We start from the raw sequence: 19,672 nt of genomic DNA on the forward strand, positions 1-19,672 counted from the left end.
CCAAAAGAAGAAAGCATCCTTTAAGACACTGAAGAAGCTTGTTATGAAATGTTGACTTGAATTCAAACATCTCCTTTGGATCCAAACCATAAAGCATATCATGCTGCACGGAGGTTGGAATTTACATCCAGGAATCACCTTCTCCAAGGTGTCATTGAAAGAATTTTCTTTTCTCCAAAAAAAAAGAACCTTGTGGAAATGCATACGTGCCAGTGAGTAGATCACCCTAATAAGTAATAACTACTTTCACTACTTGAGAGAGAACAAGATGAACTTGAAATTAAAATATGCATCCAGATGCAGTACTTCCAACAAAGAAAATATATTCAGAGTTCAAGTTAGACACAAATTTTGGGGACAATTGTGCCACAAAAATATTTACAAAAATGAACTGGCAAAATGGACCAGTGAATCCTCACCGCACATACTGAAGAACAATATGAGTCATCCCTGAATACTGAGAAAAAGCCACCTGAGATCCTGCTGATGATGAGAAAATCCCAACCATGATATTCATTTAAATAGTCTTGATATTCATGCCCTGTGTTGGTATTGAAACATTTCATGATTGCAAATTAAATTTGAACTGCTTTGATACATTTTGCAAGGAGCAGGTGGTCAAATTTTTGTATTTTAACATCTTTACGATTTTCTTCAATAAAGGATGTGTCTGTGTGGGTTTCGTTGTGCACCTATTGCAAATCGAAATGTTTCATGCAAAATTAAACTATTTCAACATTGAAATGTATGTGCTATAAGCGTTTTACGATTACCTTCATTCACCATCATGTGAATCCCCATGAAGCTGATCCCAACATCCTTTGCAAGTGTGAATGATGGAAACACAAAGGGGGTCAGCCAAGATGCCAGCCCCTTTGCAAGGAACAGTGGTCAAATTTTGTTTTAACATCTTTATGATTTTCTTATAAAAGACAACTCTGTGTGGGTTTCATTGTGCAACTATTGCAAATCAAAACGTTTCATAACAAATTAATCTTTTTCAACATTAAAATGTCTGTCCTCTAAAAGTTTTACTATCATCTTTTTTCGTAGCACGAGAGTCCCCTCAAAGCTGATCCCAACATCCTTTGTAAGTGTCAATAATGGATACACAAAGAGTCAGCCAAGATGCCGGTCTCTCGTGCCGTATCACCACAAACGAGGCACAAAAGTGGTGCCTTCCAAATGTGCCACCTTTTGAGGATACCAATGGTCTCCCAAACCCCATCCGTGGAAGTATTAGAGATTGTTGAGGTAGCTAAACCTCACACACAATTAGTGCTGTAAATGAGTAGATTCTCATAAAGTTTCTGAAAGCCATTTATGTTACTATACCTTATCATGGGATAGGATGAATACAATCCTACTGACAAGAATTCTTGAGAAGAAGGATGGCTAGAGATCGGTACTCTCAGAAACACTAGGTCTTGTGACTAAACAAGCTTATGGCTCCACAATCTATCTGTTTTAGAGGGCCTCAAAGCACAGATAGGAGGCTATACCCATCCTCTAAGATGAATGTCATTCTCTGTAACCGGCCTGTTCACTGGGAAGGGCGGTAGTGTACAACCAAAATATATAAATGCTTTAACCCAATTAGCAGTCGCCCACTTTACCTGAACTTAAAGACACAAAATCAAGAAGAAAAACAGGAAGCTAAAATGCTCCTGTTGCAACACAGACACCCTGTTGGCCCCTAAGTTAGGCGCCCCTTGTGGTATTTCTTTATTTTTAAAAAGAGAGAGTACAATGGGCTGTCTTTCACCTATTCTGGGTGAAATTTAGAAGCATAACAGTACAATTACTGGCCCAAAACAAGCCGACCAGGAGGGGAAACTCTGCCCAAGGCTGAATCTTCTGGTTGGAGTGCGGAATTGACCATTTCAGTCTGCTGTAATTACTGGTTCAGACCTGTTCTGAGACCTGTTTACAACACATACTGTTCCCTATACTGTTCTGCCCACTGTAATTACTGGTTCAGACCTGTTCTGAGACCTGTTTCCAGCGCATACTATTCCATGCACTATCCTGCATCATCTAGACCAAATGCCCCTTGATTCTGGCATCAATTGGGCTCTGAAATAGCCTCTGAACAATCCAGAATCAGTTCTGGTTTAGTACTGTTTCAGACACTTGCTTGGTGAGGTTAATACCCTCACCTGTCCCTGCTGGGACAGCATACAACTGCTCCTGTTCCTGGAGAAAGGAGGTTCTTACCTCATGCAAAAATAGCATATTTCCACACAGCTGTACCTGAATCAGAAGAAAGGCCCTTGATTCTACAGCATAACCATACTGTCAGAGAGAGAAAGAGAGAGTAGAAAGCAAGCTCAACCCTCTGTGCAGCATAGACAAGGTAGACCAACTCTCAAGAGCTCTCCATCTGCAGCAATTCATCTCCCTTTCACAAAATGAGCCCCCCATGCATTGAAACTCGTTTTTGTGCTGCTCTCTCTCTCTCTCTTGGGAATTTATGCCCAAATTGTGACACATGGCATACATATAACAATTTTCCTGTTTAAACCTTTCGGTCTAAAATTCTCCATCCTCGGTTCAAAATTTGACCTCGGCATAGACCAGAGGATTAATCCTCGTACAAAAACGAAGATAATGACGCGAACAGATTCTGGGGTCCAAAAATAGTAACTCCCTAAATTTTAGGAGTTGCTTCCATTGCATCCCACTAGTCTTCTGACCATCTTTGCAGACTATGGCTACATCCAAATCTGTAATGTAGCTCAACTGAAAGTGAATTTCCACTGATAACCCCACATGGACTAATCTTTTGGAGATTTGTCCATCTTCACTTTGAACTAGTCTCTTCCAGACTTGTTCTTCAACACACTTATCCATATACACTTTCACAAGTCTCTTCCAGGCTTGTCAATCTACAATGCCATCAGTCTCTTCCAGACTTGTACTGGACCTTAACTGTCCAGTCTTGACTCACTAGACATTCCTGTCCGTTTCACATACTGGCCATGCAACTCAGGCGTTTAGATTTCAAGAGGGATCCTTCCAAAAATAAAAACCAAATAAAATATGTAATAAAGAAATCAACAAAAAGATAATAGTTGTCACAGTCTTGTGACATACCTCCCTCTCGAAATCGCAAACGTCCTCGTTTGCATGAATGTCATACATACTTCCAGCTAACCCAGTGAACTTACACTTGGCAGCACATGTACAACACATACATGCTATCAGTCAACATTGTGAACTGAACACACTGTTAACACATATATGTTCTAACTGTGAAACATGGCAGACTATCATCATGTGACTCCACATCACTGTTTCTAGATATAGTGGTCGGTACACCACAATGATATCCCCATAGTGGCAAATTCTCATTTGATGACTCCACATCACCCTGACTAGAGATCTAGTGGCCGGTACATCAAAATGATATCCCCACTGAGTCAATTCACAAAATACATGCCCGATCGAGTAACCATTGTTACAACATGTATTCAATTCAATAGAAGTAAAAACTGTATTCTTGCAAGCAATACTTACTTCTTTAGCACTGAGAAAACCATATGGACCCAATAAGTGTTAACCTGTACAAAATCTGTTTCTGTACATAATTTCTTTCTTAAGCAATTGTAACTTTGACAATTTATTTCAGCTTAGAGATACAAGGGGTCAAGGTAGGTTGCAAGCGAAATGCTTCAAGGTAAAGTTCCAACACATTAGGTGACTCTACAAGTTCACCTTCGTCCATCCACTTAGCATCTGTAGCTGGATAGTTCTTGAACTTAACCAAATACCTTCTAGCAACTTTGCCTTTCACTTTCCTTTCCTTGTGTGCCAATACCTGTTCTGGAACAAGAATTTCATCAAGTTCCTCAACTTCGGGCTGTTCCTCAGCTGGCATATCTTCTGGCACATCACCCACATATGGTCTAAGAAGACTTACATGGAAAGCATTATGAATCTTCCAATTGTCAAGTAATTTCAGCCTATAGCTGACATCACTAATCTTCTCTGTTACTTGAAAAGGCCCATAGTATCGCATACTAAGCTTAGTGAAAAGACTTTCCTTGCCTTTCCGCTTCTTTAAGCGTGCCTTTTCAAACCGCAACAGTACCCAATCACCAAGTGAAAATATCAATTCACAGCGGTGATGATCAGAAGCTTTCTTTTGCTTTGTCTGAGTCCTTTCAAGGGCATGCTTAACTTTCTGATACATTTCATCCATACTCTGCACATACTGATCTGCCTGAAAGATCTTATCCTTTGTATGCAAAATGGGAGGAACCTTTTTACCACCTTCAACAATTTCAAAAGGGGCTTTGCCTGTTGACGAATGCACAGTATTATTGTATGCATACTCGACCAAAGGCAAATACTGCTCCCACTTTGACTTGTGCTCTGACACATAGCACTTAAGCAAATCCAAGACAATAGAATTTGCCTCTTCTGATGACTGTCCATCAGTCTATGGATGAAATGATGATGAGAACTTAAGCGTTGTGCCCATGTTCTCAAATATGCCTCTCCAGTATAGACTTGTCATCCATGGATCACGGTCACTGACAATAGACTATGGCATACCATGATACTTGAAGACATTGCACATAAACAAACATGCCATCTGATCTGGTTTTATCTTCTTCCTGACAGGAATGAAATGAGCCTATTTGCTAAACCTGCAAATAATAGTCCATATCCCATCATTTCCTATCTGTGTCCTTGGAAAATCAAAGATAAAATCCATAGCTATGCTTTCCAATGGTTTATCTGGAATAAGCAATGGCTGTAGAAGCCCTGGTGCTTTTTGCTTGTCAAACTTGACCTTCTGGCAAATCAAACACTGCCGCACAAAAGCATCCAAGTCTCTTCTCAAAGTAGGCCAATAAAAGAATGTCTCTACTGCTTTGACTGTTGCATCAATACCACGATGCCCTGCATACGGTGGAGAATGACTCTCTGTCATAACTTTCCGTCTCAATGGCATAGTCACACATAGTCTACCATGCATCAACATGAAACCATCCTTGAGAAGATAATGCTCATGATGTTGTCAAGAGCCATCCTTCTTCTGCACTAAGAGCATTGGTGAGCAAAAGGGAGATGAACTTGGCTGAATCAACCCCTTTTCTAACAGCTCATTCACCTGGCTCAATATCTCTTTCTGTTGGGCTGCACTAACCCTATACGGAGGTCTATTTGATGGGCTACTGCCTGGCACCAAATCTATTGCATGATCCTCAGACCTCTCTGGTGGCAACTGTGATGGTAATGAGTTAGAAAAACAATCACTGAACTGAGACAAGAAAGCAGACCTATCTCTATCTAACATAGATAAATTTGACTCATCATTATCCTTGACATCACGTGCAAAAATCAAGTACGCAGAAAGATGATTCTTTATTACAGATGTAATGGCAGAAGCCGATACAACAGGTACAGACTCTCCTTTAAGCTTCAGATCAAGCACATGAGTCTTTCCCCTATGTTCCAAAGTCAGTGTCTTGTTAAAGGCATCCAACATACCATGCTTTCTGTACATCCATGGCATTCCCAACAAGACATCACAGCCTTCAAGTGGCATGATATAAAATTCTTCTGCATCAACATAAGACTGTATATGAAGACGCAGCTTCCCAAGAATGGGTGTCACAGACTCTGAGTGACCAGGACATGCCAACCCTGCCTCTGCTGTGTAGCCCATCTCATCTGCTCTGATGCCCAAAGTAGTATTGAGATATCGAGCTCCACTCGTGATATGCCAGGGTGACCGTTGTGCATTTATGTCACCGACTTGTCAGTTGCAGATGCGGTTGGTACACCACCCATGAATAATATCTACATGATAGCTATCCTTATCTACTCTAGCTCGTGGCTCAGTTAGTATGCCACCTTAGTTAGTTGAGTTTGGTTTGAGACCATATAGAGGGTTCTTCTATTTCTTTGTACTTGAGTTCTTTTTGGCTTACACAACTAAGAATAGGAAAACTGTTTTCAGCCTCCACCTCTGTGTGTATTCCCCCATTGTGCAAGCAAGAAAGCTTCAAGTGAGACTCCTTCCTTCTCTCCCACAATCTTGACATGGTATCAGAGCCTTGTTCGTGGTAAGGAGCTCAAGAAAGCAAGCCAAGCTCGCGGTGTTCTGGTAAGAGGAGCAATGTTGCTTTCATTTTCTGTTTTGGGAGCAAATCTCTGCAGGCAGCACAACCGGAAATTGCAAGAGTGCATTGTCTCAGGTTGAGATGCCCTTCGCGGTGAAGCAAGAGGGCAGTATATGCTGCGGGACTGGGCTTTAGCCCTTGGCGACCCTGTTTTTTTTATTTGAGGCCATTTCGGGGCCTGTTTTGGAGACGGAAGTTTTCTGCACGCACTCGGAAAAAAGCCCTGTTTTATGCTGTGCGACCACTGTTCTACAGGTCGGTGAAAAGTTACCACAGATATTGCATCGTATGCTCGTGTGCAGAGACATTGGGAGTTACAGAATCATCCTTGGTTCCTGTATATGCAAAATCGTCACTAGGAAGTGACTGTGTGGTCAAATACCACTTTCGTCAATTTTGCAGATTTGCCTTTATGAGGCTGAAGCTGTGTTCTCTGCAGTGACAGAATTTTTTGCAGTATTCTGTAATGGCGTCTGATTCTCTCTCACAGATTGTCATTGAAAAGCTTGACAAGAACAACTTTCAAGCATGGAAGTTTAGAATGACGAATTTTCTTATGGAAAAAGGATATTGGAAATTTGTTGCAAGAAATGAAGAAGAACCAGTTCTTCCTGATGTTCCCAATCAACAGCAAATGCAGGCATTTAAAGCATGGCATGAGAGAGCCAGGAAAGTTATGTACTGGCTGTCTATCAACATTTCAGACTCTATGATTGTGCATATTCAGGATGCAAGTACGCCAAAGGAGGCATGGGATACTCTGTCAAAAATATATAGCACAAATACGCAAGCCAGGAAAATGCAGCTCAAGCAAGAGTTGCATAATGTGCAAAGAGAAAATATGAGCATCAATGACTACCACATGAAGGTGAAGAAGATTGCAGATGCACTTGCTTCCATTGGGTCGCCAGTGGAAGATGATGATTTAGTTTCTGTGACCTTGAATGGTCTAGGAAAGGATTATGCACAATTTCGGACATCCATTTCAGTTCGTGAAAGATTTCCTAATTTTGAGAAGTTGATTGCTCTTCTAATTTCTGAGGAGCAGAGAAATGGTGGTGCATCTTCTTCAGGAGGAACTTCAAAAGAAACTGTCTTCTACTGAAATGCTGGAAGAGGTAGAGGCAGAGGTAGAGAAGGCCGATTTGGAGGCCGTGGTAGAAATCAGAATATGCATCAAACTCAAGAAAACCAGTCCTATGGAGGAGGACGTGGTAGCTCTAGAGGCAGGGGGAGCCAAAGAGGTCGTGGTGGATGGCAAAGAGGCCAAAATGCAAACAGTAATGTTGAATGCTACTACTGTGGTAAAATGGGTCATATGGCTAAAGACTGCTATAAAAAGCAGAATGACATAATGAATGGAAAACTGCAACAAGGGAATTATGCATCTTCTAGTAGACAGGGTGATGACAGAAATGAGCATTTGTTTATGGTGCAGCACATGAACAATTCTGTGATAAGTGCTGAAGAAAGCAACGATGTATGGTATGTTGACTCAGGTACATCAAACCACATGACAGGTCATGCAGAATGGATGGAGGATGCAAGGAAAATGGAAAAACCAGGATTTGTGGAGACTGGTGATGATACTGCACATCCGATTGTGCAGATTGGAAAAATTCCTTTGTCTATGCAGGATGGGAAAAAGAAATACCTGTCCGATGTATTTCATGTCCCGAATATCACCAAGAATCTGGTTTCTGTTGGTCAAATGGTTGAACAGGGCTTGCAGGTCAGATTTAATCCTCATGGATGCTTTGTTGAGAATATGAAAAATAAAGGTCGCTTGATAGCAAAAGGAAAGAAGAATGGCAGAATGTTTACGTTGGATGCAGACATGTCTGAATTGAGTGCAGCAATGTTTGCACATGGGACCGGTGTAGTTGCAGATATTGATATCTGGCATAAACGCATTGGTCATGTTAATGTAATTGCAGAAATGAAAAACAGACATATTGGAGAGGTATCTCGTGCCATGCTCAATGAAAAAGACCTGCCAGATTTTTATTGGGCTGAAGCAGTTGCTACAGCAGTCTACATAATGAACAGGACTCCCACTGCAGCAATACATGGGATGACTCCAGAGGAGAGGTATACTGGTAGGAAACCAGATATTTCTCATTTGAAAATTTTTTGTTGCATTGCCTATGTACATGTGCCAGATGAGTTGAGATCCAAGTTGGATCCAAAAGCTGAGAAGTGCATCTTTATTGGTTACTCTCTGCAGCAAAAAGGGTATAGATGCTATAACCCTTCTACTCGTAAGTTTACAGTGAGCAGAGATGTTTTTGATGAGATGAGTAGCTGGTATAAACCAGTAAATGTGATTGATGATGTAGATGCACAAAATGGTAATGCTGCACAGAATTCACAGCAGAAGTCACAAAATATTAGTGGACCTGGAGCGTCCTCTAGCAGTGGTTCACATTCTTCGCCATGGACAGGCAAATTGAGACCAGGAGAATCTTCTCAAAGCAATGCAGATAGTGGTATGCAGGTATCATGAAAAGGAAAAGAGAAGCTTAATCAGCCCATGTTTGATGTGAATGCAGGTCACTCTTATGTGGATGGTGAATCCAGTGGCTCAGAACAGAGCATTGATGATGAGTTGGATATTCCTTCTATTGTTACACCTGGAGTAAGGAAGACCAGGGATGTTTTGAGAGCACCTGGGAGTGAACCTATTTTGCGCAGGTCTACGAGAGCTAGATATCCTGTGGATAGGCTGAAATATGATGGATTTACAGCCATTCACTATGCATATATGGTCAAAGTGATACAGGAACCAGAACCCACTTCTTTTGAGCAAGCCATGGGAAAAGAAAAATGGGAGAAAGCCATGGATGAAGAAATGGATGCCTTGGAAGCAAATGCTACATGGGAATTGGTACCTTTGCCTAAAGGTAAGAATGCAATTGGCTGTAAGTGGGTTTATAAGGTGAAGCACAATGCAGATGGTTCTGTGAACAGATACAAGGCAAGATTAGTAGTCAAGGGGTATGCACAAACATATGGCATTGACTATGAAGAAACATTCAGTCCGGTTGCAAGGATGGCAACCGTAAGAGCAGTCATTGCTATGGCTACATCAAAGGGATGGTCTTTACATCAAATGGATGTAAAGAATGCCTTCTTGCATGGTGATTTGCAAGAAGAGGTCTATATGGAGCAGCCACCAGGTTATGTGCATGATGTTCATCCTGAGTTTGTTTGCAGGTTGAAGAAAGCCTTGTATGGCTTGAAGCAAGCACCTAGAGCATGGTCTGACAAGATAGGACAGTATCTTGTCACTATTGGCTTTCAGATTTCCAAGGCAGATTTCTCACTTTATGTGAGAAAAACAGAGAAAGGTATTATGCTACTTGTCATTTATGTTGATGATTTGATTATGACAGGTGACAGTGATAAAGATATCCTTCATGTGAAAATGCTATTGAAGCAGAAGTTTGAGATGAAAGATTTGGAAGAGCTGCGTTATTTCTTAGGCATTGAGGTGATTATATCACCAAGTGGGATACAGCTCTTGCAGAGGCAGTATGGATTGGACATGCTGTCCAAATATGGGATGACAGGCTGTAAGCCTATTTCAGTTCCTTTGGAGCAGAATGTGAAGCTGAGCGCAGATGCAGGTGAGCTTCTGGAAGACCCTACTATGTACAGACGCATAGTAGGAAGCTTGATTTATATGACTATTACAAGGCCAGATTTGAGCTATGTTGTTGGATTGGTAAGTCAGTTTATGCAGACTCCAAGGAAACCGCATTTGGATGCGGCTAGACGCATACTCAGGTATGTGAAGTCCACATTGCAGTATGGACTATTTTATGAGACTGGGGTTCAGATACAGTTGCATGGATACACTGATGCTGATTGGGCTGGTAGAATTTCTGATAGACGATCTACCAGTGGATATGTGTTCTCTTTTGGGAGTGCTGCAGTCACTTGGAGCAGCAAGAAACAGCCTATAGTTGCCTTGTCCAGCACAGAGGCTGAGTACAGGGGTGCAGCAATGGCTGCATGTGAGGTAGCTTGGTTGCATAAGCTACTTTATGATATGCATCAGTCTACAGATGGGCCAGTTGTCATTTATTGTGACAACATGAGTAGTATACACTTGGCAAATAACCCAGTCTATCATGCTAGAACAAAGCACATTGAGATGCATTATCACTATGTGCGAGAGAGGGTTTTACTAGGTCTTATTGATCTAGTTTATGTCAGTACAGAGGATCAGGTAGCTGACATATTTACGAAGGCATTGGGCGCAGAGAAGCTGCGCAAGTTCAGAGACTTGCTTGGTGTGCAGGAATTGGGATTGAGCTCGAGGGGGAGTGTTGAGATATCGAGCTCCACTCGTGATATGCCAGGGTGACCGTTGTGCATTTATGTCACCGACTTGTCAGTGGCAGATGCGGTTGGTACACCGCCCATGAATAATAGCTACATGATAGCTATCCTTATCTACTCTAGCTCGTGGCTCAGTTAGTATGCCACCTTAGTTAGTTGAGTTTGGTTTGAGACCCATATAGAGGGTTCTTCTATTTCTTTGTACTTGAGTTCTTTTTGGCTTACACAACTAAGAAGAGGAAAACTGTTTTCAGCCTCCATCTCTGTGTGTATTCCCCCATTGTGCAAGCAAGAAAGCTTCAAGTGAGACTCCTTCCTTCTCTCCCACAATCTTGACAAGTAGAAGCCAACCTGGTGAGATAAAGTTTGCCTTAGCTCCAGGATCAAAGAAAATAAGTACATGTTGATCCCTAACTTTACCCCAAGCTCTGCAGAGCTCATTAGTATCCGAGTGTGGCTTGTCTCCCAGCATATCTAAACCTGCTGAAGGTTTGGGCTTCTTTCCTTTCCTGTCCTCTTTATCATCATCAGCTGATCTCTTATTCTTATCCGGACAGTTAGACGCAATATGACCAGTCTGCTCACAGATAAAGCATTTCCTCTCAGCCATTAAAGCCTTTCTTTCTTCAAGAGACTTGCGCACAAAAGGTTTCTTCTGGTCCTTTGGCTGCTGTCCAAAGAACTTGGCTGGTTTCTTCTTGAACTGCCAAGGTTTACCTGTGCTTTGAGAATTCTGATGAACCTGTTTACCAAATGGCTTCTTTGCTGAAAATTTTTCAGATTTGTCCTGTTTAATGCTGCCCTCAAAACCACTTGACTATCCCAACAATAATGCATTTCCTGTAGTGGCATTCTCAATTAACTGAGTCAAAGTGGTGCACCACCTTTGTCTTTGAATAATTCTGAAGTTCCTTGGGCAGCCCACAGCAATATTTCTCTATCTGCTCGGTCAATGGCACAACCCTATAAGAAGTGACTGGGAGCAAAGCCTTCCAAAACTTCTTATTATAGTCTTCCAAATCCTTGCATTTAGATGCATCCAAATTGTGCCAAGCTGACATAACATCGATCTCAAATTCATTGGTCAACCAAGCAGAAGCAAATACTTGCTTAAAGTAAGTCCAAGTGGCAAGAGCCTATCCTTGCATCAACAGTGTACTCCACCACTGACTAGCATTGTCCTTGAGAAAAGTGGCAGCTTTCCGGACCTTAGAAGGCTCTATAAAGTTCCCTCCTGCAAATGCGGCATCAAACTGCTGTAAGAAAGAAAGAGCCTTAGTCCTATCTTCAAATCCCCGAAAGATGTCAAACTGTACGGCAACACCACCTTCCTTGTATGGCTTTGGCTTCTCATGAGCCATCAAAGGGTCCATAGGATATGCCTGTAACATAGGAACGCTAACAGGTGGCATGGGAGTTGCCGGACCATTGACTACAGGGCTTGTAGACACAATACTTGTTTGCTGATTTTGATAACCAGCCATACCAAAAGTGCCCTGTGACATACCAAAACTGCCCTGAACTCCCTGAAATCCAGGCTGCATGCCTATATTACCATACATGGGGTTTGGCATAAAACCCTGTGTACCCCCAAACACTGTTCCTAGTACATAAATCTGATTTCTAGGTGCATAACCAACCATACTCTAAAATACAGATCCACCTCCAAAGTACCCAGGATGTACAGAGGTCGGTGGAAAACCTGTGATAAAGCCTGAAAACTGTTTCCCTGTCCATTTAAACCAACATTTGGCTGCTGTAAAGTGGCGAGCTGAACTGGCAATGCCTGTGTAACTAGCGTTTCCGCCACCTGTTCCTGGACAGTCGGAACCAATCTTGGAGTCTCCATTAACTCCGCAAGCTGCCTTGGTGTGTCCACTGAATCTGCAGCATGCGTACCCTTATCCTAGACCTCTACTGGATCCGAAATCTTTGCAAATTGCCCAACTTGCTGTGAAGGAAGGGAAGGCTGCAAAAATGCCAAAAACCTTGGATTCTGCATCACTTGAGTAAACATACTCACAGCAGCAACTAATTGAGTCTTGAAAGTGTCTTCATCCATAGAAGAAGCCGTAAGAACTTGTGGCTCAACCATAACAGGAGTAACAAACTGTGGAGGTCTAGAAGACTCTCCCACCTCATGAGCAACAAGGATCTCCTGTGATGAAGACGCTTCCTCTCTGGTGTCTTCCTTTCTATCAACCATAATGCACAATTCTGTGTCTTACACCCAAACAAACCCTGGCTCACTCTTTAGGGAAAAAGTGATTTGATCCCGGCAATGGAACCATGTAACCGGCCTGTTCACTGGGAAGGGCGGTAGTGTACAACCAAAATATATAAATGCTTTAACCCAATTAACAGTCGCCCACTTTACCTGAACTTAAAGACACAGAATCAAGAAGAAAAACAGGAAGCTAAAATGCTCCTGTTGCAACACAGACACCCTGTTGGCCCCTAAGTTAGGCGCCCCTTGCGGTATTTCTTTATTTTTAAAAAGAGAGAGAGTACAATGGGCTGTCTTTCACCTATTCTGGGTGAAATTTGGCAACATAACAGTACAATTACTGGCCCAAAACAAGCCGACCAGGAGGGGAAACTCTGCCCAAGGCTGAATCTTCTGGTTGGAGTGCAGAATTGACCATTTCAGTCTGCTGTAATTACTGGTTCAGACCTGTTCTGAGACCTGTTTACAACACATACTATTCCCTGTACTGTTCTGCCCACTGTAATTACTGGTTCAGACCTGTTCTGAGACCTGTTTCCAGCTCATACTATTCCCTACACTGTCCTGCATCATCTGGGCCAAATGCCCCTTGATTCTGGTATCAATTGGGCTCTAAAATAGCCTCTGAACAGTCCAGAATCAGTTCTAGTTTAGTACTGTTTCAGACACTTGCTTGGTGAGGTTAACACCCTCACCTATCCCTGCTGGGACGGCATACAACTGCTCCTGTTCCTAGAGAAAGGAGGCTCTTGCCTCATGCAAAAACAGCATATTCCTACACAGCTGTACCTGAATCAGAAGAAAGGCCCTTGATTCTGCAGCATAACCATACTGTCAGAGAGAGAGAGAGAAAGAGTAGGAAGCAAGCTTAGCCCTCTGTGCAGCATAGACAAGGTAGACCAGCTCTCAAGAGCTCTCCATCTGCAGCAATCCATCTCCCTTTCACAAAATGAGCCCCCCATGCATTGAAACTCGTTTTTGTGCTGCCCTCTCTCTCTCTTTTGGGAATTTATGCCCAAATTGTGACACATAGCATACATATAACAATTTTCCTGTTTAAACCTTTCGGTCTAAAATTCTCCATCCTCGGTTCAAAATTTGACCTCGGCACAGACCAGAGGATTAATCCTCATACAAAAACGAAGATAATGACGCGAACAGATTTTGGGGTCCAAAAATAGTAACTCCCTAAATTTTAGGAGTTGCATCCCACTAGTCTTCTGACCATCTTTGCAGACTATGGCTACATCCAAATCTGTAATGTAGCTCAACTGAAAGTGAATTTCCACTGATGACCCCACATGGACTAATCTTTTGGAGATTTGTCCATCTTCACTTTGAACTAGTCTCTTCCAGACTTGTTCTTCAACACACTTGTCCATATACACTTTCACAAGTCTCTTCCAGGCTTGTCAATCTATAGTGCCATCAGTCTCTTCCAGACTTGTACTGGACCTTAACTGTCCAGTCTTGACTCACTAGACATTCCTGTCCGTTTCACATACTGGCCATGCAACTTAGGCGTTTAGATTTCAAGAGGGATCCTTCCAAAAATAAAAACCAAATAAAATATGTAATAAAGAAATCAACAAAAAGATAATAGTTGTCACAGTCTTGTGACATTCTCTACAACTTAGCCTCATAAATCAGGAGGCACTCTGCCCTAGGAGAGCCAATGTAGTACCACAAATCCTACAATATAAAACTGGCTCTAGTTGACAATAGTTGATAGGAATCCTATAGCCCCTCTCAAATCTCCACACAACATGATCTCTTTGGCAATCCCAACATACAATTCCTTGGGGTCTTTAAGTGCCACCTTGAGCACCTCTAACAGACAACCTGTTGTTGCTCTGTGCAAGGTAGCTATGCGAAATCCCCTTTGATCTCATAGTACGCTAGGCACCTATGCATATATAGTGCAGCCTACTTATATCTTTGGAAAACCATCAAGGGACAAATGAAGATGTTCTTGATAGAAAGCCATCTATAGCTGAACAATTTCCATCCTACTGACCTTGTTGCACTCCCCTTACCTGAGCTCTAGGAAAGGGAACTCCAAGCTACAAAATTGAGATGTTTTTCTTAGAGAAAATGGATCACCATCAATCTATGTTTTCTTTGGGTTTGATGTCTTGCTCGTAAGCCCAATGGAATGCTTCTAATTACCAATTCATCCAAAAAAAACATTCTTCTACCTTTAAGTTACCCAAGAAATTACGAAGGAGCGGGGTCCAAAACAATAACTGCCTCAACAATAAAATATTCCGAAGCACCAGCTTCAATGAGGATTTGGTGCTCGTTTCAGCATAGCAGCACTTTCTGTCACCCTAAAATGCTAACAATTTGATAAATCTAGAATGATTCTAGTGCATCTTCATCTCATGAGACTTCAAAGTTTGTGCATGAAAGACACTAAGTCACTCTTTGGAAATGGACATCAGCCACGCAATAGATAGTGCTCCCATCTTTCCTCTTAAGTGCGTCATGTGGAACTAATGACTTACTCTTGATCATCCAACTTCCAAGAGATGATCACCAGTAGGGGCCTCTCCATCTATTGCAACTTGTTAACCTCCCCTTTGTTGGGCGGTGACCGCTTTGCTACAAGTCTCCTCTTCTAGTAGAGGCTCAGTCCCTAGATATGAGCTCCATAGAAAAGTGCTGGTGTGATGAAGGCAGGCTGCCTAGTGGCAATAAATAGGATAAAATAAAGCAATAAATAAATCAGGGCAGCCAGCAAACTGGTCAACCAGCTGGAAAAAACTGCAGACTGCTGAATAAAATAATCAATAATCAGCAAACTGCTTCCTAACTCCCACATGGTACTACCACCTACCAACCTTCCCGCTGGTAAATGGTGACTGCATCTGACGACTGCTGAAAATGCCCAAAACTGACAGGAAAAATGAGTAACTATGCCGGAGAGAACTGATTGTACCAATTGTAGCATAAGAATGCTAGTCCAAGGGATGACTAGTCTCTAACACCCCCTCTCAGATCTTGGATGCAGCATAAGGCTCAAGGATTTGGAGAGTTGTCGTAGAACAACCTAAGGAAGTGCCTTCATAAACAAATTTGCCAGATTATCTCTGTCTTGTAGTAAACCACATCAATAGTCTAATCCAAGATCTTCTCTTGAATGAAATGGTACTGTATCTCAATGTGCTTCAACCTAGCATGAAACAAAGGGTTCCATGCTAAAGCAATGCAACTCTCATTGTCGCAATGAAGTGTTGTAGGACTTGTTTGTGGGCAACCAAGCTCTCCTGGTAACCTCTGAAGCCATACTATCTCACACGTGGTAGAAGATGCCACTCTATATTCTGCTTTAGTAGAAAGGGCAAGTGTGGGTTGCTTCTTGCTGCTCCATGAGATAGCACTTGTATCCTAAGTAAAGCAATATCCTATCATTGACCTCCGATGGTCCACATCTCTGGCCCAATCTAAATCCACCATCCAACCTTGAAGAACCAAAGTTGAATCTCTAGTACTTGCTGGATAATGATTACCAAGATTGGGGGTCCCCCTCAGAAGCCGCAAAATGCCCATAGTAGTCTTCCAATGAACCACCTTGGGTTCACTCATGAACCCAGCCAACAAGCCTACACGAAAGCACAAATCAACTGGAATGTTAAGAAGCCATATCAAGGATCCAATCAACTACCGGTAGCGCAAAGCATCTACACCTATTCACATCAAGCTAACAAACCAGTCATCTCCTATGGCTGGCTAAGGCTAGAACGGCCCTAATGTTAGCCATCCGAGCTATAGGTGCAAAGGTGTCATGGAAATCCACTCCTAGCCCGTTGTGCAAAGCCCTTTGCACAATGACCCACACCTCATGCTTATCCAGAGTGCAATCATTGTGGTATTTGGTTTTAAAGACCCATTTAACTCTAATCATCTTCCCATGAATGGGATACAGCAGAAGATCCCAAGTGCCACTCAATAGCATTCAACTCTTGCTCCAGAGCCTTCTTCCAATGCTGTGATTGCAAAGCCTTCTTCATGGATTTGGTTCCCTATCCTACATGGCACGAGTAATCAAACAATAGCTAGTACAAACAATCTCAATGAAATGTGCTTCGTTCTTTCGAGAGTGCCACAGGCCATCCTACAACTACCACTTCTCAGGGACTCCCTCAATCCTTGAATCATGAAGTGTATCTGTTACCTGCATCTCCAAGAACGGGATTCTCAACACGCCCCTTTGCAGTTGGAAACTCCATGAACCGAACATCTTATCTCATGTATATCTCCAAGGAGCGGGATCATAAAGCTTGTATGCTTGGGACTGTGAGCTATAACCCACGAACGCCTGTTTCTTGGAAGCCGGCTCAAACTTGTTCCTCTTCATACTCATCACACACGAACACCCTAAAATAAGAGACATCCGGCTTTTGACCAAAGTAAGCCTCAAAAGACATCATACCAACCATGGATGATGTAGGGAATTGATTAAGCATGTGGACAGTGGTGGCCATTGCTTCGCCCCATAGACCCTAAAACCAGCACATAGAGCACCTCTGATGCGTGGGCACCACCTCGCCCATCCGGAATAAGCTGCATATCACCTTTGTCTTTGATTGGAACCAAAGAACTATCACTTATGAGTTTTTTCCCATGCATTGAATGCATCTAGGAAATACCATCTAAAGCAGAGTAGTTGTGTGGCGGGAAGCACCATTATCCACAAACCACTTGCAAGACTTTGGGGCCATCATCGTTGCATCAATTTCCGTTGAAGAAACATCCTCTATCACCTCCAAATGGGGGAAGGTGGTCGATGAAGGAGCAGCCACCGCTCCTGAGTCCTTTGTAGTCTTCTCCTTCTTGGTATCCTTCTTGTCCTTGTCAAGGCAATCTTTCTTCCAATGACCTTTCTTGCCATAGATGTGACAAGTAGACCCCTTGGTTTTGTCTTGTTTGAACCTCTCGCCCTTCTTCTTATTGTTGTTCTTCCCTTTCTATTGGAAAGACTGATCAGTCAAAACCTCCAACTTGGGAGCATTCTAACCTTTGAGTTGTTCCTCTTGGTCCAAGACCATGGGAATCCACTCCTTCCACTTAAGGGTCTCAGTCTATCCTAAAGCAATCAAGACGGAATAAAATGCACTAAATCGGAGCAATAACTAAGAGAGAAGAATTATCGCCATGTCCTCCAAGATAATCACCTCCCTTCCATTTTGGACCTACGTCTACAATTGCGAAGCTTCTTGACATGCTCCCCCATAGAAGAAAAAAAAAAAAGATCTTGTTTTACATTAAATGCAGACTATTTTTGCTTTCTTTGCTCTCCTCTTTTGCGCTCTGTGATCTCCAAAACTACCGTATCTCTCTCTCTCTCTCTCTCCAAAATTTCCATTCTTCTCTCTACTCCTTTCTCTTACCAATATTATGGCTTCTCAAGGGGTATCTCCTTTTGATGCGCCCATTCTCACTGAACCTCAACATAGGGAGGATGCAAGTCCGGTGTCTCCCGAATCCAAACACACGTATAAACAACATCGCGAAGCTTCTTTTTCTTTCAAATCCGACAGAAATTTGTCCCTTGTGCCGATTCTCCAAGCCCAAGTAAAAGAAATGCAACAGCAATTAGTGGAGCTGCACACTCCCTATTTTCCATTCGTGCCAACAACCATATGAGAACATTGCCTCTTCAATTCCAACTTGATCCCTTTAAGGAGGTGAAGAAGAAATTTGATGAGATGAACATCAATTCTTGGCTGGCCAAATGAACGATATATTTTGATTTGTAGCAGTTCGATGACATTTAGCATATCACAAAGATACAAATCATTTTACAAGGAAAGGTGTACACCTGGTGGATGGGCCTACGCCCTAAGTCAGTGATGTAGGCTGATTTTCAATCCGTTTTTCAGAAATGTTTCATGACCGATAATCGATGGAAAATTTCAAAAAACTATTTGAGCTTGATATGGGGAAGAAAAGCTTGGATGCGTGCTCACATGAATTTAAAGATTTGTTGCATAAAACGAAGGCCTTGGATGATCCTCAAGCATTGCTCTACATGCAATATCTTTTTGGGTTGTTGTCGGACTACTAGAATGAGATGCTCTACAATCCCCTTCATTCACTCAAGGACGTCTACACGAATGCAAAAAATTCTAATAACACTTTGGCTGCAAGTAGGGGCGACCAGCCAACTAGGGGTTCCCATCAAGTTGCCTTGGGCTTTAAGTCAAAGAAATCAGCTACCCTAGCAACAACTCATCAATCATCTTCAAAGTTGCACAAGAAAATGAACGACAAGTGCAAGGTCACTTGAAACCAGCCTTCCTTCTAAGAAAGAGTGGTAATTCCCTAATTAAGTACTAATTTACAGCAATCAGCAAATGAACATAACTTAAAATGCACAAATTACCTTAATAATCTCGGACATTGGACATGCTATTGGCCCCGAAACTGGTGCCTCTTTCTGTATTTCTTTAACTTGACTGCCATCGGAATGAGTACAAGTTGAGATTCACAATCTCCTTTGCTATTCCAAAAGCCCCTTTTGCTGCAACAACAATCAGCAATCAATTCGGGCCAATTGCCCTTCATTTTTCACCCAGGACTAGCACAAATGGAACCTCCAACTGGCCAAACGTTGCCCCAAATTACAATGAATGGACTAGCATCAAAATTCCATGACAATTACATAAATTTCAAGTGCTGAATTCAATGAAGAATGCCTTCACCAATTGACACGGATCCCAAGGTGGTTGTTGAACCCTAATTTTTGTAAAAATGTAGGATTTACAATAAAGATCTCTCTATTGTCCACAAATTTGACTAAAATCTGATCCAAAAGGTTAAGAAATGCTAAGATTGACTACACACAAGTTGGAGAAGGTGAGAGAATGCCAGAAGAGAGAGAAATTCAAAAATTCTTCATGAGAAAGGCCTTTAGATTGGCTATAGTCTCTCAATTACTGCCCAAGAGCTGTCGCCT

General features: G+C 42.2%; 1 protein-coding gene across 8 annotated transcripts in view; it reads right to left on the minus strand.

Annotated features, from left to right (window-relative positions):
- LOC148027010 (putative ion channel POLLUX) overlaps positions 1–19,672 on the minus strand; it is a 97,968-nt gene that overhangs the window by 49,335 nt on the left and 28,961 nt on the right. The window contains exon 10 of one of the 8 annotated variants that reach the window (XR_015692925.1): positions 420–480. The exons of 4 other annotated variants lie outside the window; for them this stretch is intronic. Coding sequence is in view for 2 of the 4 variants with exons in the window: in XM_087691559.1 (XP_087547685.1) it covers positions 518–541 (24 nt within the window). In the remaining 2 variants the exon portion in view is untranslated. Of the gene's footprint in view, positions 1–419; positions 542–19,127; positions 19,238–19,672 lie in introns of those variants that run through there. 3 more of the 8 variants (XR_015692924.1, XM_087691559.1, XM_087691560.1) reach the window with 3 other exon arrangements.

This window comes from Lygodium microphyllum, chromosome 13 (assembly GCF_053477565.2).
Source record: "Lygodium microphyllum isolate KBCC chromosome 13, Lygodium_microphyllum_v1.1.10, whole genome shotgun sequence".
Taxonomy (NCBI): domain Eukaryota; kingdom Viridiplantae; phylum Streptophyta; class Polypodiopsida; order Schizaeales; family Lygodiaceae; genus Lygodium; species Lygodium microphyllum.